Genomic DNA, 24333 nt, shown 5'->3' with positions numbered 1-24333 from the left:
TTGTTTGCAAATCATTAAATAATGACTCTTAGCACTTCATCAAGCTTAAAGTGTGCCCACCCAAATCTCTAATTTTATCCACTAAATAAACATTTATGTAGTCCAAAAAAGGGGGAATCTATAAAAAGTGGGTTTTATATAAGTAAATTTAGTGTAAAGTAGATTCGAAAAATGCAGTTCCTCAGTGTGGAAAATACAGCTTCACCAATCATGCTTTCAAAGGGAATCTGAGCAGCCCAGCACTGCCTGCACTGGGTACTTGTAGTTGTAAGTACTTGTACAAGTACTGGGTACTTGTAAGTTTTCCCAGCCATCAGTTTCTTTGACATCACGTCTTGTAATGCATGCAGTAAGGCTGGCTGTGCATGAGAACATTGCTAATTGTAACATATCTTGTTTTCCAGGTACCTCTTTGCTCTGCAAGTAAAGCAGGATTTGGTACAAGGCAAGCTGATCTGTAACGACAGCAGCGCAGCGCTCCTAATCTCACATATTGTGCAATGTAAGTTACCAGTGTAATGTATGTTTTACATTCCTCGCATTCCCCTGCATAATGCGTTCACGAGCTTCTGGCATAGATAATGTGTGTCTTAATACAGATCCATGATTGCTTTTGCAGACACTACAATGTTTAATTTTTACCTTGTAAACCTTGTTTCCTGCTTTTGTTCTGTCCTCCTATTTCTGAGGACCTGTTTTAAAACTGCCATTTACAACCGGATTTTTGCTGCACTATTCAGCGTCCCCCCACTGTGCAGTAGAGGATTTGCAAACATGTTCTGCCTCTTATAAATTACATAATCTGTCTGTTATTTCAGCAGGCAAATCATGTCTTAATAATTCAAACTTTATGTTGAATTTTTCAAATACCATTGTTAAAGACATTTTGAAATATGTTCACAGATCCATTTGACTTTAGACAAGTTACAACGCTGAATGGAAGCTCCTTGCTATATTACAAAAGTAGCAAAAATACCTTAAATTGACAAGCTGTAAGCACTTCTGATGTAACTATATCAGGATGATGAAGTATGCTCTGCGTCTTAAAATACATTCAGTATGGATTGGTGAACAGAATGTACAAAAAATACAGAATTAATTGTACAAAGGACTGGTCCATTACTATAAATTGTTTTGTTTTTTTAATATTTTTTTTGTTATTTTTATTATTTTAGCCGAGATAGGAGATTTCGATGAAGCGGTTGACCGTGAGCATTTGTCAAAGAATACATATATGCCCCAGCAAGAGAGTCTAGAAGAGAAAATCATGGAACTTCACCGCAATCATTTGTAAGTTTTGAAAACCACTAATTTGACCTACCAAAGCTATTATTTAATACTTGCTGTGAATGTTCTCATGATTCATTTCAAGGTGTACTATTGAATTGCACTTTTAATTTCGTATCATTTCACATATTCTTTTAACCCCTTAAGGACACATGACGTGTGTGACACGTCATGATTCCATTTTATTCCAGAAGTTTGGTCCTTAAGGGGTTAAAGTGAATTTTTGGGCTTTTTAATAAAAAATAAAAAAGTTGTTCTATTTTTGGTCGTCTATCATGTCTTTTTTTTTTTTCATTCTTTCTACTAGTGGGCAGACACCTGCAGAGTCCGATTTTCAGCTTCTTGAGATTGCCCGCCGCTTAGAACTTTACGGTATAAGACTGCATCCGGCCAAAGACAGGGAGGGAACCAAGATAAACCTTGCAGTGGCCAACACAGGAATCCTTGTTTTTCAGGTGTGTAATGTATAATTGGTAGATAACATCATTGACCTTTCTGGCTAGTTTTTCTTCTAGATTTGCAGCAGAGTTGTGTAAATGTATGCACATTCTTCTATTGTCTTTTTATTTTATTTTTTATTGCGTTCAGATATTTCTGATTCTGTATAACAGAATTATTGTATATAGGTTAATGATTTGATAGCTCGTTAAGGCTGTAGCTGCAAGTGGAGATCAGAAGAAATATGACTTTTACAAGTTTTAATAGAATTTGTAATGCTTGTCATTATCGAGGAGTTTACGGGTCTACAGGTGTTATGCAAAGAGTAGCCTGTTTAAAATTCTTGTGATCTGCTTCTTAACATTTTTCTTATTATTCTATGAACCTATACAGCTCTAGCTCTCACTTCCATCACATTTAAATTGACAATTTACCCAGCAGAAAACTCTGCAGATCTATTACAGACTGTTTAATGTTGCTTATAAGGGAATATGTAGCTGCACGTTTCTTTCCATGCAGTGCACACTATAGGAGGGAATCGATCTCATGTGAGAATTTGCATTCGGCACTGCAGCCATTGAAGACAGCATTTCCATTACGCGCTCCTAGTAATGCCATGCAAAATATGCAGATCAGTGTAGACAACATTCCCATATTTCTGTAGTCTTCCTTAGCAACGACAGCACTCTATGCCAGCACACAGTTACCAGTCTGATTGAAACAACGCACAAGCAAAGACTGTTTAATAAAATCAACAAGCTTGGCAAGTGAGGCCAGTTTTAAATTAAAAGGAATAGAACGAGTACACATTAGCTCAATTAACAGTGAGGCCCTTAATGCATCTTATAGGGGAAATAAGAGCAGAATAGAGAGAAGAAATGCACTATTTATACAGTGGCTGAAAGCCAGTTCACCTGAATTAATAAAACTCGTTAACATCAGTAATTTATTTTGTTGAATTGGTTTTGTTAATCAGTTCTATCTTAAAGGAGCACTATAGAGTCAGGAACACAAACCTATATTTCTGACTCTATAGTGTTAAAACCACCATCTAGCCCCCCTCTTGCCTCCCTAAATATAGTAAAATCTTACTTGTATTCAAGCCTGAAGCTTCTGGCTCTTCCCCTGTCTGCCTCAGAATAGCAAGCTGTCTGCTGACATCATCAGAAGTGTTATTCTGAGCCAATCACAATGCTTCCCCATATGATTGGCTGAGGCTGTGAAGGAAGCAGATCAGGGGCAGAGCCAGCATGATTAAAACACAGCCCTGGCCATTCAGCATCTCCTCACAGAGATAAATTGAATCAATGAATCTCTATGAGGAAAGTTCAGTGTATGCATGCAGAGGGAGGAGATACTGAATGTTGTGATGCACACTAGGCAAGACTGAGATAGGAAGCACCTCTTGTAGCCATCTAAGGAGTGGCCAGTGAATATATCCCTAGGCAGTAATGTAAACACTGCATTTTCTCTAACAGCAAAAGGCCTGAAGGGTATGATTCAACTCGCCAGAACAAATGCAATAAGCTGTAGTTGTTCTGGTGACTATAGTGTCCCTTTAATTATTATTATTATTATTATGATATTTATATAGCGCCATCAAATTCCGCAAGCTTTACAATGGGTGGACGTACAGACATGTAGTTGGTTGAGGGCCCTGCTCAATGAGCTTACATGCTAGAGGGAGTGGGGTAAAATGACACAAAAAGGTAAGGATAGTATTAGACTAGTGACAGTTGCAGAAGAGGAATCAGTCAGGAGCTCTTAACATTTTAATTGATACGCTTTTATGAAGAAGTGGGTTTTTAACGATTTTTTTGAAGGAGTGGAGACTGGGTGAGCGTCTAATGGAGGAGGGAAGCGAGTTCTACAGGAACGGTGCAGCCCTAGAGAAATCTTGAAGGTGAGCATCAGAGGTGGGAGTACGGACAGAAGATAGACATAAGTCTTCAGCAGATCGTAAGGGCCTAGACGGGTCATACTTGTGCATAAGGGAGGATAGATAGGTGGGAGCAGCATTATGTAGAGATTTGAAAGCAAGGACCAGAATTTTAAATTTTATTTATTTATTTATTTATTATTGCCATTTATATAGCGCCAACAGATTCCGTAGCGCTTTACAATATTATGAGAGGGGGATTTAACTATAAATAGGACAATTACAAATAAACTTACAGGAACAATAGGTTGAAGAGGACCCTGCTCAAACGAGCTTACATTCTATAGGAGGTGGGGTGTAAAACACATTAGGACAGGAATTTACAATCAAATAAGGTGGGCTGCCCTTTAGGAGAGGGCAAGAGACAGGTATGTGAGGTAAGGGTTAGTCTTGGAGGCCATATGCTTTCCTAAAGAGATGGGTTTTAAGGCACTTCTTAAAAGATGCAAGACTAGGGGAGAGTCTGATGGCGGTAGGCAGGCTATTCCATAGGAAGGGAGCCGCCCGTGAGAAGTCCTGCAAGCGCGAGTTGGCTGTACGAGTGCGGACAACGGACAGGAGGTGGTCACGGGCAGAACGGAGAGACCGAGAAGGGACATACCTATGGATCTGTGAGGAGATATAAGAGGGGCTAGAGTTGTTCAGTGCTTTATAGGTGTGAGTTAGTACCTTGAATTGACTCCTATAGCATACAGGAAGCCAATGTAAGGACTGGCAGAGGGGTGAGGTGTGAGAGAAACGACTAGAGAGGAAAATCAATCTAGCAGCAGCATTCATTACGGACTGTAAGGGTGCAGTACGGCTATTGGGGAGACCAATCAGGAGAGGGTTACAATAATCCATGCGGGAAATTACTAGAGCATGGACAAGCTCCTTGGTAGTATCTGGTGCAAGAAAGGGGCGGATGCGGGCTATGTTTTTAAGATGGAATCTACAGGATTTGGCAACATGCTGGATGTGAGGCTCAAAGGTGAGACCAGAGTAAAGTATGACGCCAAGACAGCGCGCTTGCAAGGATGGACTGATGTTGGTACCACAAACTTGAAGGGAGAGCGAAAGAGGAGGATCAGTATTAGGAGGAGGAAAGACAAGGAGCTCAGTTTTTGAGAGATTGAGTTTCAGAAAGCGGGAGGACATCCAGTCAGAGATGGAAGAAAGGCAAGCAGTGACACGTTGCAGGACGGCAGGGGAGAGGTCCGGGGAGGAGAGATATAGCTGGGTGTCATCAGCGTACAGGTGGTAGTGAAATCCAAAAGAGGTAATAAGTTTGCCAAGAGAGGCAGTATAAAGAGAAAATAGAAGGGGACCAAGGACGGAGCCTTGGGGAACTCCAACTGAGACAGGGCAAGGGGAGGAGGTATCATTAGAAAAGGAGACACTGAATGAGCGTTGGGAGAGATAAGAGGAAAACCACGAGAGGACAGAGTCACAGAGACCAAGCGATTGAAGAGTTTGAAGAAGGAGAGCATGATCAACGGTGTCAAAGGCCGCTGAGAGGTCAAGAAGAATTAGTATGGAGTAGTGGCCTTTGGATTTAGCTGCGATTAGGTCGTTAGTAACTTTGATAAGGGCAGTCTCTGTAGAGTGGAGAGGGCGGAAGCCAGATTGAAGAGGGTCAAGGAGAGAGTTGGAATTGAGGAAATGAGACACACGGGTAAAGAGCTCTATATTTTATAGGAAGCCAATGTAGGGACTGACAGAAGGGTGAGGCATGGGAGGTGCGGGCGGACAGGAAGATGAGCTTCGCCGCCGCATTCATTATGGACTGTAATGGCGCAAGTTGGGAGCACGTAAGACCACTGAGAAGCAGATTAAGTAGTCAAGGCGAGAAATGACAGTGAAATGGACCAACACCTTAGTCGCATTTGGTGTTAAGTAGGGGCGGATGCGCACAATGTTTTTTGAGATGGAAATGACAGAATTTGGCGATAGATTGAAGGAGAGGCTTGAAGGAGAGGTCGGAGTCAAAGAGAGCACCTAGGCAGCGAGCCTGCGTGGTGGAGCTGATGGTAGCACCATTGACTTGGAGGGAGACAGACACAGGAGTAGCAACATTTGAGGGAGGAAAGACCAGAATTTCAGTTTTGGTCAAGTTTAGTTTAAGGAAGTGGGCAGCCATCCAGTTAGAAATAGCAGAGCGGCAGTCAGAGACAATAGTCAAGAGGGACGGGGAGAGATCTTTTTCTCCCAAAGTATTGAAAAAACACGTTGATTTTCTATTTTTCAAGGATGTTTTCTTTAGGGTATATGAAAAAACAGTTTACAAAAGCTGCAGACCTGCAGTGCATTTTAATAGCTTCAACAGTTAGGTGCTGAAAGCTCATTTTTTTATTGTAGGTCTGTTAAATACCTAAACCAGAATAACAGGTGACAGTAGTGAAATGAATATAAACATAATCAATATCACTTGGGCTTTAAGGGAACACTATAGGATGAGGAACACAAATATATATTCCTGACCCTAAAGTGTTAAACATTTGGAAACCCAAATACTGTGTTATAACACTGCTTGAGCAACAGTAAATCTAATGTTTTGTGAAGTTTTTCCCACCTAAAGGGAGAATAGTGGGGAGAAATACAGCATAATTCGAGGCTTCAAAATTGATTTAAAGCACAATGATCGTTTAATATTCATGGTGTACTGCAGATGAATGTGACGTATGCTGATTACCAGCTGAAGCTGAGGGCTGCATGATAAATGCATTATAATCTGCCCAAAAGTCTTGTAGATGTTGGTACCCATCAGATTCAAGGAAGATAAATTGGCTTTCATATACACTGGTGTTTGTTACTTCTCTGTAAACTTCCAGTGTAGGATGGCCCCTTAATTGTTTCCAGTTGCTTGCTGTCATCTGAACGGCAGAATTTATAAAGTAATACTTTTTTATTAAAGGGGAAGGGCCTGGGGTGAAAATACAAGTAGGAAGTGAGTAGGAGTCAGTAACTTCCTCAATCATACCTCAAATTGTTGTTCACTGTTTGATTTCTAGACCTCTTACACAACAATAGAGCTGTTGGAGAAATATGGAGTTCTAGTTGTCTATACAGTTAAGAGGTTTGTATTGGATGACTTAAAGGATCACTATAGGGTCAGAAACACAAACATGTATTCCTGACCCTGTAGGGTTAAAACCACCATCTAGCTCCCCTGGGCCCCTCATGCCTCCATAAATATAGTAAAAATCTTACTGTATTCAAGCCTGCAGCTGCATAGTTTGTCACCGTTTCCTTTTGACCTGCCTCTGAAGTGGTAGCCTGATCCAATCACAGTGCCTCCCCATAGGATTGGCTGAGACTGACAAAGAGGCAGATCAGGGGCAGAGCCAGCATGATTCAAACACAGCCCTGGCCAATCAGCATCTCCTCATAGAGATGAATTGAATCAATGAATCTCTATGAGGAAAGTTCAGTGTCTGCATGCAGAGGGAGGACTTACTGAATGGAAGCATTTTAGGCAGCCATGACCCAGGATCTCGAACAGACATCTGAGGAGTTGCCAGTGAAGTTATCACTAGGCTGTAATGTAAACACTGCATTTTCTCTGAAAAGACAGTGTTTACAGCAAAAATCCTGAAGGTTATGATCCTTCTCACCAGAACAAATTCAATTATCTGTAGTTGTTCTGATGACTATAGTGTCTCTTTAAACATATTTTCTTATTACTTAACTACTGCATGAGATCTCAGAATGAAGGTAATGTAGAAATATAAAAAGTAAGCTTTATTAGGAATGTCATATAGTGACTGGATCCAGATAAATGTGAGCAAAGGATGTTGGTTGAAAACTGTCAAGTTCTAAAAACAATCAGATTTTTGGAAGAGTAATAACACGAGTACATGAAGTAGTTTCCTGGTGTTACTCCTTTGTTATCGTCCTGTAGCAAACCTCAACTGATTTGAATGTATAAGAAAGGTGATACAAAGAAAAAAACGGTTAGCATAGATTTTTAGCATTTATGCAGATACATTTAGGAGAGAGATTGGTCTAAAATTACAGACTGCGGTATATATTATCATATGAAATTTCATTATGAGTTGAAATAATATGGGCCGGAAGTATTAGAAAACTGTCAGTAGTATTTATTGGTAAATTATCTGGGCTATGGTGATTTGTTTTTGGCAACAGAGCCCTTAAAAGGTACTAATCACTGCAAGCCTGGAGGACCCATGCACACGTGCCAGGGATACATTTTCATTCTCCAATGACTAGTGACAATTGGAAATTTTTAGCCGCGTTTGGACAGAGAGTCTGCTGTGCCTGAAACAGAAGCAAGCATTGGAGGCACCAATTATTCTTTGTGAATTCTTCAAGTGAGTTGTGGCAGAGATACAGTATGTAAAAAGGCTATCTATAATATCATGGGAAGGTGAAGGGGTGGAAGAGTTTCATACTATGAAGCAAAGAGTTTTCTAATGCTGTCTGAGTTATAAGTGGTTTGTTTGTTACCAGTCTGTGTGAATACGTGTAGGAGCTGAACTTCCTTTGATTTTATTTATTTTCACATTTTGTGCCAACAGTTGCTCTCCTCCCTTGCTGTGCATAATGCATAGCATTCAGTCTCTCAAGTTGATTAGGGATTTGGATATTTGGAGGCAATCAAGCAGTTTGTTCAAATTGAAACTCTTATCAGCGAATATTTTCATGGGTTTCTTTGTTTTGTTTGTGTAGTAGTCCAATAGAGTTCTTCATATAATTGCAGAAAAGTACCGGTGGGACTTTTTCAAAGCGGCACTGTGTTTATTCAAGAGGATTTAAGGACTTGTCCAAAGTGAGAGAATGGAATCTTTGCGAGTATTGGTTTCTGCAAAGTACAACATTCTTTGTGAATATGAAGAACAAACTAGCCATCCTCTACGATTGACTCATTTAGATTTCAGGTTCCCATACCTTTGAATTTGTAAGAATCCGTGAGCTGAAATGCAACCAATGCATGGTCTAACCAGACCATATGCATCCATGTCTAACAGCAGAAAACCTGGACCAGACCATATGCATCCATGAGAAATCTAAAATTGTAAGGATCCCACGCAAAAAATATTTAAAGGAACATCAACTGGAAACCTGTTTTACCTTCCTTAATTTCAACTCTGAGACTGCCATTAAAATGTAATGGCAATGATTAAAGTGACAGCACTGCCATTGCACTTAAAAAGAAAACTCTAGGGGGGCGGAGTTAACAGCCGAACAGAGCAGGCTCGTGTGAGGCGAGCTCCGTTGCATTAAGCCTGAAAAAGCACTTTCAAGCTACTAATTTTAACTTATAACAAACCAGAACAAGCTGTCCCATAATGGGAAAGAAGTCCAAATATCAAGGACCCGTCAAACCATAGGGGACCTTTTCCTCCATCCAGCTAAGGCCGCGGGAGACTCCGCACCAAAAGAAAATGGCGAAACAAACTCGGCCTTCTCGGAAGAACAAGCCCTAGACGAGCTGGACGAGTTCCCAGACACTGGGGGTCTACACCATCCCTACTCAGATGAGGACAATGAGATGCCCTTCCCAAAAGGAGACATTAAGGCGTTGCTCCACAATATCCGCGCAATGTTTGCGGCAGACCTCGCAACAGCACGGGAGGAGATACACCACGTGGAAGGCAGAGTAAGGAAAGTGGAAGAGGACACGCAGGGCCTAAACACGAGATATCTATCGATGGAAACGCAAACCCAAGAACTCCAACAAGCAACAAACCTTACCCACCAACCGCACCAACCGCAACTGTGAATGATGATGCTGGATGCAATGTTAAAGGATTATGGTCACCCAGACCCTTCCATCTCAGTAAAGTGGTCTGGTTGCAGTGGCCCTGTCATTTTAACACTGCACTGTAAGAAACTGAAATGTTACATAGCAGAGCTAAATCCAACTCTAGTGGCTGTCATGTGACGTGGAACTTCATAGTGAAGCCTTGAATTCATGCACATCAGCTCCCCAGTACTACTGTATAAGGAGCATTGGATTGGTCAAGTATCCACAATTATATTGCTAGAGCTAAAGTGAGCAGCGCCAAAAGGGTACCGGCTATGGAAAAAGGTGATTAAAAAACAGTTTTAGTTAATTACTGTTCATTTTGGTCGGAAAAAGGGGGATCTATATATTACTAGGAACAGGGGCATTATAGCAGTACAAATGCAGGGCTGGAACAGGGGGGCCAGTTCACAGTCCCTCAGACACTGTTGGGAGCCAGACTATAAAAAATATGAACGAATTCCTATGCACAGTGCACACACATGCATAAGGACATAAATACACACATACATACGGACATACATACATATATATGGACATACATATACATACATATATATGTAAAAAACAGATAAAATTCGTATCTTGTAATACCTTTTTTATTGGACTAACAGACATATATATGGATATACATACATACTGAAATACATACACATACATACACATACTGACATACATATACATACACACACACTGACATACATATACATGCACATACACACACATGCTGACATACACATACATACATACATATACACACATACATATACACACATACATACAGACTGACTGACATACACACATACAGACTGAAATACATACATACATACATACACAGACTGACATATACACACACACACTGAAATACATATACATATACATACAGATACATGCAGATACATACACACACACACACACACACATACTGACATACAGACATACACACATATACTGAAAAACACACATACACACATACTGACATAGACATGCATACGTCTACATACATACAGACTGACTTGCATACACACATACACACATACATACAGACTGACTGACTTACATACACACATACATACAGACTGACTTACATACACACATACATACAGACTGACTGACATACACACATACATACAGACTGACTGACATACACACATACATAGCTAATTTTGCTTACCTTTTTTTGCAGGAGGGTGGCTGTGGCTGATGGCAGTCGGCGTGGCTCCCGCGGCTGGCTCTCTTCCCAACCGGGCGGAGGGAGCTGGGAGGAAGTGACCACCGGCCATCACTTCCTCCCAGCAGTACTTGCGGCTGCGATTTTTTTTTTTTAATGTTTTTTATAAAGGGTCCCGGTCGTGCTATTGCACGGCTGCAGTGCTGACCAGGCCCCTAAAGATTTTAGGGCCCATTGGGTGGTCCTGAGTGCTTGGGCTGGGTTCAGGACACTGGCGGGCCGTAGTTTGAGGACCCTTGGTCTAAAACTTGGTTTGGGGAATATATAAACATTATTTGTCATAAGCAGTAATGTTTTTTTTACATTATGGGGTCTATGGACCATTTCATTACGATGAAGTTGTTCTGGTTCTTAGATTGTCCCTTTAAAACCCTCATTCAAAGTGCATTTCTGATTATACTTTGTTTGCTGACTGGTGTGACTAGCAGAAAAGATGAACTCAAGCTTTCAAAACCAATCTCAATTTTAAGAGGTGTAACTCATATTATATGAATTTTATTTTTGTAACCTGAAAATACCCTTTGTTGTTTGATTCTACTTAGTTTGTGTAAGTTTTTTTTATATACATATATATATATATATTGACGTGTTTTGTTTGTTTTTTCAGGGGCACACAAAGATAAATGCATTTAATTGGGCAAAAGTTCGTAAGCTGAGTTTCAAGAGGAAGCGATTTCTTATAAAACTGCGCCCAGATGCAAATGTAAGTGATTGAAATATTCTTGGTGAAATTGAATAGCCTCTGAGCACAGTGATTCTGACATAATCTTATGCTGTGCTGGATGGATATGACTGGGATTTCTTAGCTAGCAGAGAACACAGTCTGAATCCAGGCTTTTTCCAGGCTTTCTGTTCAATATTTGCTAAAATTACTTGCAATATAAATTGAAAATTGCTCCCTCCTCTCAACCCCCACAGTGCTTTTTTTTGGTAATTTGAAAATTTATGCCCAGAAATGTGAAAGTAGTGTAATTATATTCAGTAAACACCATTGTTTTATAGATAGTGTTCCCACCAAAATCTCTGGATATTTTACAGGCAAATAGCATAGAGAAAGTTAGTAAAGTGAAACTCTGTACTCACTACGTGTTTATACAATGAGCATATGTGTTCTTCCCCATGAATGTCCTCTTCTGTAGAGTTCTTACCAGGACACTCTGGAATTTATGATGGCCAGTCGGGATTTTTGCAAATCGTTTTGGAAAATATGTGTAGAGTACCACGCCTTCTTCAGGCTCTTTGAGGAACCCAAGCCAAAACCAAAACCAGTTATCTTTAGCAGAGGTTCGTCTTTCAGATTCAGGTGAGAACATTTGCATTTTATTTCATTTTTATTCTCATGTCTCAGATCAATTAATTTGAACATTTGTAGAAATGGCAAAACATATTGTGTGATAACATCATAGTTGGTGGTGATTACATTAGCATGTTAACTGTAGCCAAATCTATTAGAATTGCTATTTTTTTTCCCAAGAGGCTCATATGTAATGCTAATATGACTCTGCAAAAACACCTCCATTGATAATGTAATAACCAAGTTGTGTGATGATTAGATTTTTAGGGTAGTGAATTATGTACCTGGTTATTTTTATGGAATATAACATTATGGCATTTTTATTCACTAGGCAGAGGATTACAATTTTTTTTATGCTAAAATAGCCAAACTGGAAAATTAAGCACATTTTTCCAATTTGACTTTTTTTAAACCTAAATTTTGCATGTAAAAGGGACCCTCCGAGCACCAATACAGTTTAGCTTAATGAAGTGGACTTGGTGCATAGATCTCTTCCACGCAGACTCTGCTCAATTCTCTACCATTTAAGGTTGGGGTCATTTTGTTTTGCAGCCGTAGTTACACCTCCCCTGGCTGTTGCTGACACATTTACAAAGGCTCTTTACACACAGAAAATGTTGCCTAATGTTTAAACTTTCGTTCTTGCACTAGCAGATTTATACCATGAAAAATGTAATTGTCTCAAGATTATTTCTGCTACCTATAATGGCCATCACATGTCAGTATGGCTTCCCACAATCAAAAGCTTGCACTGTACGTTTCAATAGGATGTATACCCAGGGTGGCGTTTTATCTGAATAAAACAACTATTTATTGGTTATGTGATCAGTTTCTTTTAACCAAAATAGTTGAATAAAATCTTAAATTCTTACATTGCCATCTAAATTTTACTTGACTAAAAAAAAAAAAAACTAAATCTTAACCAAGTGTTAACCAAGTGCATGCAATAATTCAGTATTCATGTTCATCATGAGCAAAAAAAATACAGTGTATAACACAAATGACACATGAGCCCCTGGCATATCCTTGTTCTGAACTGTACTTACATGCTTAGCAATTTGCACATTCTGAGTGTATCACCGTTAAGTGATTCAGTCCCATGCTTTATTATCTTTTTGTTTTCCTGCTTTTACTCTCTGAAAGCAGTATTGTATTGTAGGAGAGTATGTCGAAGCTTTTAATAAAAGAACTCTTAAAATTGAAAAATAGCCTCCAACAAATAGCTGACAACCAGCGCGGATCAAGATTTTAGGATAAAGTTACCTTAAAACATGACACATGTCTTTGTTTTACATCCTCTGCTTTAGGCCCTGTGTTTAACTTGCTTGTACTCGCAACTGATTCAGCATTGTGTAATTCAACAGCTATTTATACTATTCATACTATTCTTACAGTTAAAGAGAAGGTCTATCTTGTGTGTGTATTGCATTGCATATATGAGAGAGGGGGGAATGCAATATTTATGTATAAAGCTACAACAAAATGTCATAAAAAAGACATAGATGACAAACGTGCATGCATCTCATAGCAAATAAACAACCAATATATATATATATATATATATATATATATATATATATATATAAATGCAGACAGCTCTTGCACTCTTCACTATTTGTAAAGTACCTGGTGCTCTGGTAGCTCATGCACAGCAATAGAAAAAATATACCAGCACTCCTAGGATTTTCAAATGAAGTTTTCCTTTTATTCCAAAGTACAATATCGACGTTTCAGCTCTCCCTCAGAGCTTTCATCAGGACATATACAAAATTCTAAAACATAAACAGACTTATATAGGGAGCTAAAATCAAGGTAAGTACTCACTTTTACAGCTGATTGTCATTTCCCATTCCCGCCCGATTGCTCAGGTTGCCTGTGCATGTACTTCCGGGTATGGTCATGTGACCACCATAAGGAGTTCCGATTCGCCGAGCACATCACGTTTCCTGGGCAACCATGGGCATATTACCTCATTGGTTAATCCCCCGTGTACTGGTGCTGTCAAGGCTCAAAATACATCATTGCCACGGACTTCCTATTTACACGTCACCATGGTAACCTGATCGCAGCCGGGCTGATTTTCTGGGAAGGGAAATGTACAAAGAAACATAAACAAAGGGGGAACACACTTATTTATATGTTAATATACTAGGGCTGTGTGAAATCTATTCCTAGAATGTGCATATTAGTAAGGATTATCTACTTAACTGTGCACAGTAGTGTGTCTTATACATAAAGTGCAAATTTTAATCTGCTCATACAAATAAATGAGAAACAATCAAAGTATGTAAATATATTATAATAAATTAGTGAAAATATGCTAAATCACTTAGCAAGTGATATGTGAAAAAAACGTGTTTAACAAATGTTGCATGAGTTGTTGATAAATGTGATTATATTAAATATGAGGAATTACTATGTGAAAAAATTGCAAGTGCCACAAACTATTTTACAATCCCCATATTAACAATTAAGTGTCTGATGTTACCTCTATGAATGAGTCATTATTATATTCCAAGAAATCCTGCTTTTGCGAGCCCACCTTGAATCATTATCTAAAAACATTATTAATATGGAATTCTTAGTTAGCAGTAGTAGTAGTATACAAATAAGTCTAAATCACGTCACATATTAAATCACCCCAAAAAAACTGTTAAGGAGTATTTTTCGTTCAGGCCCTTGGGTTCAGTTGTGTTATCCAATATATTTCACGTTGCATCAGGAATCTGCCTCTGTCCCCTCCTCGGGCCGATATAGGTATATGTTCAATTGCCACACATCTTAGGGAAGATAGTTGATGTTGGTGTTCCAAAAAAACGATCATCCCACATGAGGAAGGTGTGCAGGCCATGCGGGACCTCCTCACTCACTCTCCAAGCTACAAAGGTCCATCAATTGAGTTTGCTTTGGAATTGCTTATGATTGCTTTACAGAACAATTATTTTTGTTTTGAATCACAATGGTACCTCCAGATAGCGGGAACATCCATGGGGGCAGCGATGGCCCCCATGTATGCTAACGCGTATATGTATGAATACGAGATGAAACACATCTTTCAACAATATGGCCATTCAATTGTTAAATATTTTAGATTCATCGACGATATTTTGATTCTGTGGCGAGGCTCTAAAAATGAAGCAATACAGTTTGTACAAAACCTCAACGAGCTACCTACACCGGTAAGACTGACCGCCAACATTGATGAGAGGAGTGTCCAATTTTTGGATGTGGAAATTATGAACATCAATAAGAAGTTGGAATTTAAACTGTTTACTAAATCCACGGATCGCAACACTTTGCTGCGATTTGAAAGTGCTCATCCAAAGCATCTTAAAGAGTCTTTGCCCTATACACAATTTCTAAGGGTATTACGTAACAACTCTCAAAGCTTCCAAGGTGACCTACAATTGGGGGACATGTATAAGAAATTCCAGGCACGCGGGTACCCTAGGAGTATCCTTGATAAGGCTGTATTGAAGGCTAAAACGACGTTGTCCTCACCAACATCTTCTAATAAAAAAATGGTTAACACCAGACCCATTTTTCCTATGAATTTTAACACTGCATCTAAGGAACTGACATCATCCATACGTCGAAATTGGAATATAATTGAAGTTGATCCCACTCTCCCAGATGAGTTACGTCAAAAACCGTTATTCTGTTATAGACGGAACAAAAACCTGCGCGATCTGTTGGTGCGAACTGATCCGCAACATTGCTATAATCCTGCAGCTAAAGAGAGTAAGAATGTTGGGTGCGTTAGGTGCTTGGGATGTGTCACTTGTGGGCACATCATTCCTTGCAAAACCTTCAGTCACCCATACACTGGTAAAATCTATAAAAGCAGACAACGAATTCATTGCAGGACGGATCATGTTATCTATAAGTTGACATGCCCTTGTGGCCTCAACTATATAGGTAAAACAGAGACGGCACTCTGCGAGAGAATTAGGGGCCACAGATCTAGTATCCGGCTTGCCTATCGTGATGGCAAGTCGGACAAACCTGTGGCCCGACATTTTTTGGAACACCAACATCAACTATCTTCCCTAAGATGTGTGGCAATTGAACATATACCTATATCGGCCCGAGGAGGGGACAGAGGCAGATTCCTGATGCAACGCGAAATATATTGGATAACACAACTGAACACCTTGGCACCCAAGGGCCTGAACGAAAAATACTCCTTAACAGTTTTTTTGGGGTGATTTAATATGTGACGTGATTTAGACTTATTTGTATACTACTACTACTGCTAACTAAGAATTCCATATTAATAATGTTTTTAGATAATGATTCAAGGTGGGCTCGCAAAAGCAGGATTTCTTGGAATATAATAATGACTCATTCATAGAGGTAACATCAGACACTTAATTGTTAATATGGGGATTGTAAAATAGTTTGTGGCACTTGCAATTTTTTCACATAGTAATTCCTCATATTTAATATAATCACATTTATCAACAACTCATGCAACATTTGTTAAACACGTTTTTTTCACATATTTACATTTGCTAAGTGATTTAGCATATTTTCACTAATTTATTATAATATATTTACATACTTTGATTGTTTCTCATTTATTTGTATGAGCAGATTAAAATTTGCACTTTATGTATAAGACACACTACTGTGCACAGTTAAGTAGATAATCCTTACTAATATGCACATTCTAGGAATAGATTTCACACAGCCCTAGTATATTAACATATAAATAAGTGTGTTCCCCCTTTGTTTATGTTTCTTTGTACATTTCCCTTCCCAGAAAATCAGCCCGGCTGCGATCAGGTTACCATGGTGACGTGTAAATAGGAAGTCCGTGGCAATGATGTATTTTGAGCCTTGACAGCACCAGTACACGGGGGATTAACCAATGAGATAATATGCCCATGGTTGCCCAGGAAACGTGATGTGCTCGGCGAATCGGAACTCCTTATGGTGGTCACATGACCATACCCGGAAGTACATGCACAGGCAACCTGAGCAATCGGGCGGGAATGGGAAATGACAATCAGCTGTAAAAGTGAGTACTTACCTTGATTTTAGCTCCCTATATAAGTCTGTTTATGTTTTAGAATTTTGTATATGTCCTGATGAAAGCTCTGAGGGAGAGCTGAAACGTCGATATTGTACTTTGGAATAAAAGGAAAACTTCATTTGAAAATCCTAGGAGTGCTGGTATATTTTTTCTATTGCTATATATATATATATATATATATATATATATATATACACACACACACAGGGAGTGCAGAATTATTAGGCAAGTTGTATTTTTGAGGATTAATTTTATTATTGAACAACAACCATGTTCTCAATGAACCCAAAAAACTCATTAATATCAAAGCTGAATATTTTTGGAAGTAGTTTTTAGTTTGTTTTTAGTTATAGCTATTTTAGGGGGATATCTGTGTGTGCAGGTGACTATTACTGTGCATAATTATTAGGCAACTTAACAAAAAACAAATATATACCCATTTCAATTATTTATTTTTACCAGTGAAACCAATATAACATATCAACATTCACAAATATACATTTCTGACATTCAAAAACATAACAAAAACAAATCAGTGACCAATATAGCCACCTTTCTTTGCAAGGACACTCAAAAGCCTGCCATCCATAGATTCTGTCAGTGTTTTGATCTGTTCACCATCAACATTGCGTGCAGCAGCAACCACAGCCTCCCAGACACTGTTCAGAGAGGTGTACTGTTTTCCCTCCTTGTAAATCTCACATTTGATGATGGACCACAGGTTCTCAATGGGGTTCAGATCAGGTGAACAAGGAGGCCATGTCATTAGATTTTCTTCTTTTATACCCTTTCTTGCCAGCCACGCTGTGGAGTACTTGGACGCGTGTGATGGAGCATTGTCCTGCATGAAAATCATGTTTTTCTTGAAGGATGCAGACTTCTTCCTGTACCACTGCTTGAAGAAGGTGTCTTCCAGAAACTGGCAGTAGGACTGGGAGTTGAGCTTGACTCCATCCTCAACCCGAAAAGGCCCCACAAGCTCATCTTTGATGATACCAGCCCAAACCAGTACTCCACCTCCACCTTGCTGGCGTCTGAGTCGGACTGGAGCTCTCTGCCCTTTACCAATCCAGCCACGGGCCCATCCATCTGGCCCATCAAGACTCACTCTCATTTCATCAGTCCATAAAACCTTAGAAAAATCAGTCTTGAGATATTTCTTGGCCCAGTCTTGACGTTTCAGCTTGTGTGTCTTGTTCAGTGGTGGTCGTCTTTCAGCCTTTCTTACCTTGGCCATGTCTCTGAGTATTGCACACCTTGTGCTTTTGGGCACTCCAGTGATGTTGCAGCTCTGAAATATGGCCAAACTGGTGGCAAGTGGCATCTTGGCAGCTGCACGCTTGACTTTTCTCAGTTCATGGGCAGTTATTTTGCGTCTTGGTTTCTCCACACGCTTCTTGCGACCCTGTTGACTATTTTGAATGAAACGCTTGATTGTTCGATGATCACGCTTCAGAAGCTTTGCAATTTTAAGAGTGCTGCATCCCTCTGCAAGATATCTCACTATTTTTGACTTTTCTGAGCCTGTCAAGTCCTTCTTTTGACCCATTTTGCCAAAGGAAAGGAAGTTGCCTAATAATTATGCACACCTGATATAGGGTGTTGATGTCATTAGACCACACCCCTTCTCATTACAGAGATGCACATCACCTAATATGCTTAATTGGTAGTAGGCTTTCGAGCCTATACAGCTTGGAGTAAGACAACATGCATAAAGAGGATGATGTGGTCAAAATACTAATTTGCCTAATAATTCTGCACTCCCTGTATATATATATATATATATATATATATATATATATATATATAATGGTTGTTTATTTGTTCGTTGGAATTGCCACTAATTATCAATTAACCCAATATCAGTAACCCAAACAGCGCCTGCTACCTGTAGTGAACGCCACTGAGAATTCCTGGATTATAAACATTGATAATCACCTGTACAAGCCTGATAAAGGAAACATTTTAGCTTAATGAAGCAGTTTCTGTGTATAGATCATGTCCCTGTAGTCTTGCTATGGCAAGTCTAAATGGCTGAGAATTGAGCAGTGAGACTGCAGGGGCTTGATCTATAGACAAAAACTGATTCATTAAACTAAAAGTTGTTTTGGTGACTGTAGTGTCCTTTTAATATTAATTAGTTCCAGATCTAAATATGGTGCCCCTTTAATGTTTTAGCCAGGCTGTCGAATACTGTAGGATCTTCTGTGATATTCAAGACTTGAGTAAACCTCTCAATACACTTATGACTCATTCAAACAGAATGGCTAGAAAACAAAAAGCATTTTTTTTCTTTATATCTAAAATGCTACATTACAGAGAGAAGGAAGCAATATCTGGGTCTTCCCTAGTAGCGATGTATAAATTTAACCTAGAGAGAATATGAAAAATTATAAAAGATTTACAACCACATTTAAAGAAAATATTTTCATAAACCCTCTTAGTCACATTTAAACTACTACCCAACCTAAGGCAAGAGAAGTGTCTGCAGTAAACGGACATGAGGACAGGACAGCACAAAGAATGACACAGAGTGCAAACTGTGACCCCTAATATGTAACAGCCACAGCGAGAATCATACCACATGAAATGTTCATATACATGCACATCTGCAAATATGGTATAAATAATAGAATACAGTGTGACTCTGAAGATGCAACATAGGGAGCACGTTACTAAAGCTGCACAGAATGAACCTACATAAACACTCAATCAAAATCGCAAGTTTGATACAGTTTCACCCATGCTGAACACACCATCCAAAACCTCAAAATACTGAAAAGGATCTTTAAAAGCACCCCAGAACAAAAAGCATTTTTAATGAAAGTAGTATCATATTTTCATACCATAAACACAGAACTAAAATCAAATTCTGGATTATTTTCACAATGCCCAAATTTCATATAGCAAATACTTCTATCTACCATTTTAACCCACGTGTGTATATATAGAGGTATGCTGAGATATGTGGGCCTTTAAAGCTTTTACTCCTTGCTGGACGTTTTATACACGGTTCTCTGATTTTATTCTTACTTGTCTATCTTAATCTGACTATTTGAATATCCCTCTGCATCTCTCACTCTCAGAAAATATCTAATGCTATTTAAAAGCTCAATAAAAAAAAGTTTCTCTGTATACTGTAATATATTAACGTGTTAAATATCAATTCTAAATAAATATAATTGAGGACCGGCCGAAGCTGATGCTTGCCTGTAGATCTCTTAATACTGTTCAGTCATCTCTAACTGCACCTAGTTGTAACCGTGAAATCTACATGACGTACAAATGTACTAATTGACCTACAATGACAAAAATTGAACATTAAGCTTCTGTACCTATATGGATAACTGTTGTATCTATCTATTGGAACTGTATCAATCTGCTTGAAGTGTATGGATCCTTGATAAGTTTGTAACTATATTCCCAGACGTTTGAATTTTATTTTTCATATTAAATTAAACAAATACAATTATAGTTGTTATTTTTTATTTGTTCCAGTCATTTTGCCTTTGAATGTGAAGTTCACTAAATGGGTGACATTTATTCAATGCAATATATATATATATATATATATATATATATATATATATTCTTTATTTTATTAGTGCATAAGATAAACAATCATGACTGCATTGCCACGACAGCAGATACAGTCAGGCATTCGAACATAGTGTAACATATGCGTTAGCATGAAAATAAAACATTACATTTTGTATGGTGCTGGTTTAAAGTGATTAAAGCAAGCTTTCCTTGTACAGTGCGATGCGAGCTTTGCATCTGCTATGCGTGTTGGACAAGTAGCACTTTTTTTCCATTTTTGTACATCAGGGTTGTTAATCACCTAGAGCTACCAATTGACCTGGAGTTTAAGGTGTAGCGTTAGCAAGCATAGTTTTGTCACTGGTGCGGTGGCCCTATAGTGGGTGTTTGCGGATGGTCATTGAGGGTAGTATGTATGGTCATATGGGTAGGTATGTCAAGCGGTCATTGATACATGCCGGTGTGTGAGTCATGGTAGTCATAGATCCATGCCGGTGTGTGAGTCATGTTCGTTTCCGGAGTTCAAACGCATCGTGTGAGAGGTCTGTCAGGTGAGCGGTACGGGTCGTCGGGGCAATAGGGGCTGTGATTATTCAATGCAATTTTTGTGTCTATTTGAAACTGATATGTTCCTCGTGCATTTCTTAAAAAGCACTTCCATTTATATATGTAAGTAATAGTATAGTTTATCATAATGGTAATATATCCTTTTTTTGTGGAAATACCCAGATCTAAAACAAGTCAGAAAATATACTTCACATTGAGTTTGTGTAGAATGGGAAAAAGGTTTCTCAATTCTTTAAAAATGAAAAACTATAGTATGTCTGATGAAAAGACATAAAAAGTCATTTCCATACTAACCCCTCTCATTTCTGTTTTCAGTGGGCGCACTCAGAAGCAGGTTTTGGACTACGTTAAAGAAGGAGGTCACAAAAAAGTACAGTTTGAAAGGTGAGCAGTAATTGTGTGTAGGGTATTGACTTTATATTATAAATATCGAATATTCTCCTCATATAAAAATATGTAAAACATACTTCTTATATTGGTTTTGTGAGCTTATTTAGATTGATCTTCATAAATTTACCATGTAAAGCTATTTTTTGTAGAGCCTCACTGCTCAATTCTCTGCCATTCTGGAGTTAAATCACTTTGTTTATGCAGTGACTTACACAACCTTCCCAAACACTTCCTGCAAAGAGTCATCTAATGTTTACACTTCCTTCTTTGCAAATTATGTTTAAAGGACCACTATATGCACCCAGACCACTTCAGCTCAATTAAGTGGTCTGGGGGCCAGGTCCCTCAGGTTTTAACCCTGCAGCTGAAAACATAGTTTAAGAGAAACTGCTATGTTTCACTGAGGGTTAATCCATCCTCTAGTGGCTGTCTTACTGATCCTAATGACCCTATAGTGCCAGGAAAAGGAGTTTGTTTTCCTGGCACTATAGTGGTCCTTTCATTTACAATTTCTTATCTCCTGCTCTGCTAATAGCTTGCTATACCTTGCAGAAGGGCCCCCCTGTGTGTTATTAAAGTTCAATATACAGAGCAAGAGAGAAAAACATTTAAAGTATGTTACATGTGATTAAAAAGGAAACCATTTTGTTTTCATGCAGGCTGTGTCTTTAACAGCAGGGGAGGTGTGGTCAGGGCTGTATAAACAAAACCAAACTGATTTAACTTGTAAAAGGCTGTGAATTGAGCAGTGAAACTTCAGAGGCATGAAATATACATCGAAACCGCTTCATTAAGCTCAAGTTGTTTTGGTGACTATAGTGTCCCTTTAATCCTATGCCCTGTGAGCTCCATCTACTGTATTAATTCAGCATGAAAGGGAGATTTCCCTGCTGCAGCTTCCGCATGCTGACCCTGTTGATCACAGTGATCAGTGCAGTACAACGAACAAAGCCCAATGACAATCAAAATCAGCAAGGGGGCACTCAGGAAGACCATACGAATGAGAGCTCTGCATACTGCTCACCTTTGAGCTCTGCATACTGCTAATGAGCTCTGCATACGGCTCACCTTTCAGTGTAGGGCTACTAATTATGCCCCAGGTATCAATTTAACCCTACTCACGCCAAAACCCTAAGGGGTTAAAACAGGCTGACATTTGTTGATTATCCATGACCATAGAATAACATCCAACAAAAATCATGTTTTTGTTGTGTGTCTTTGAGATCTGTCTGTAGAACTACGCACCACATGCAATTGCATTCTCCTTCAGAATAATTTATTAATGAAGACCCTCTAACTACACTGAAATACATAACATTGTATTCTACACCTACATGGTTTTGAAAGAGAATTCTTTAATCAGCCCATGTTTGATGGATTGTTGCTTTGTGAAAACATGCATTCTTATTGGTGTGATTCATAAGTACAGTAGATGAACACAATGAGACACATGTTTTTTCACTTTCAGGAAACACAGCAAAATTTGCTCAATCAGAAGTCTGACAACACACCCACAAGACCAAATCTTGGAGGTACCTAAACAAGTTAGTAATTTGTTTGAGAGCCATTATTTCCCTTTCATATGTTTACAATGCTTATAGCAATTAATGAAATCTAGTACATCTCTTGTCATCCATTCTGTGTTCTGAGACCTTCAACATAATTTGTTATGCTGTTTGTCTTTCTCTAGAGCGCTAACATAACATTTACTCAGTATTCTCAACCTGATGAGATCCAGTCTCTAAACCAAGAGAAGGAAGAGAACACCCTGACAGATGTTCTAGTACAACGTAAAAGCCCATCTCCCAAGAAAAAACCTGTAGACAAAACCACAAAGGAGGGATCGACTTTGAAAATTGATGGTGAAGATGCAGCCAAAGACCATACACAGCACAACCTAAAGAATGCACACCAGCCAAGCACAGGTCCAGCATCCAGGGCTGCTCATGGCAGTAGCACCTCAATACCTTACATTGACTGCAGTGATGTAGATAGCGAGTATGATATTCACAGAGCGCTGTTAATCCGCTCGCAGTCGCAAACAAATGACAACTATGAGGGTGGCACTTCCAGTAGTAATGGTTCCTATCGAACAGATGAACCTCAGAAACACACCAAATTGAGGCAGAAAATATCCTCAGTTAGGTCATCATCTAATATTATTGAGGAATATATTGATGATGATCCAGTTGGTATGTCTTTTTATGCTGGTGTTAGTCCCAGAATGCCACGACACAGTTCTTTGATAGATGAACTGTTTGATGGCTCACATAGTCGCTGTCCATTGGCTACTCATTTTCCACCTGGTAGCAAAGGATCAAGTCCAAACATGAGTTTTAATAGAGTTAGATACCGAACTCCAGACAATGGATATGATAACAATAATGAGGCTACAAATCTAGAAGAAGATAGCGAAAGGGATACTTATGGCTATACCCGATCCAACCCACCATTAGAAAGGCCATATATTCACAAACTGCGAAATGCATACCGCAACCACTCTGAAACAGATCCCTTCTTTTTAAGTCAAATAGCCTCAACTCCAGGGCCAGATCAAAGGGCAGAAGAACATAGATTAGATCATCTCTCCAAAATGGCTGAGTTAGAGAATAAAATGTTGTCAAATGGGATCTTTGATGCTAGGCACTCTAAATATAGCCCGGTCTTGTGTTCTAGTGGTGCAATGGAAGACCGCATGGGAGCACATCCCATGGTTAATGGTTCTTCTAGCAGTGACAGTGAGACTAGTGACACTGATTCAGATATAGTTGACACCTTTAGTCACCCTCTTGTATATGGTAATCCAATAGTCTTGCATTCTTCACCAATGCCTAGAAACAATCTGTCTTTTGGTAGCCTTCAG

At 39.0% G+C, this 24333-nt stretch overlaps 1 protein-coding gene across 1 annotated transcript in view; it reads left to right on the top strand.

Annotated features, from left to right (window-relative positions):
- Window positions 1-24333, top strand: part of FARP1 (FERM, ARH/RhoGEF and pleckstrin domain protein 1) — a 194702-nt gene that overhangs the window by 132872 nt on the left and 37497 nt on the right. The window contains exons 6-13 of the mRNA XM_063425621.1: window positions 405-502; window positions 1176-1290; window positions 1595-1742; window positions 11249-11344; window positions 11781-11944; window positions 21396-21464; window positions 22939-23002; window positions 23161-23395. Coding sequence (XP_063281691.1) covers window positions 405-502; window positions 1176-1290; window positions 1595-1742; window positions 11249-11344; window positions 11781-11944; window positions 21396-21464; window positions 22939-23002; window positions 23161-23395 — 989 coding nt within the window. The remainder of the gene's footprint in view (window positions 1-404; window positions 503-1175; window positions 1291-1594; window positions 1743-11248; window positions 11345-11780; window positions 11945-21395; window positions 21465-22938; window positions 23003-23160; window positions 23396-24333) is intronic.

This window comes from Pelobates fuscus, chromosome 1 (genome assembly GCF_036172605.1).
Source record: "Pelobates fuscus isolate aPelFus1 chromosome 1, aPelFus1.pri, whole genome shotgun sequence".
Classification (NCBI taxonomy): domain Eukaryota; kingdom Metazoa; phylum Chordata; class Amphibia; order Anura; family Pelobatidae; genus Pelobates; species Pelobates fuscus.
This window is presented reverse-complemented; position numbering and strand designations above follow the sequence as displayed.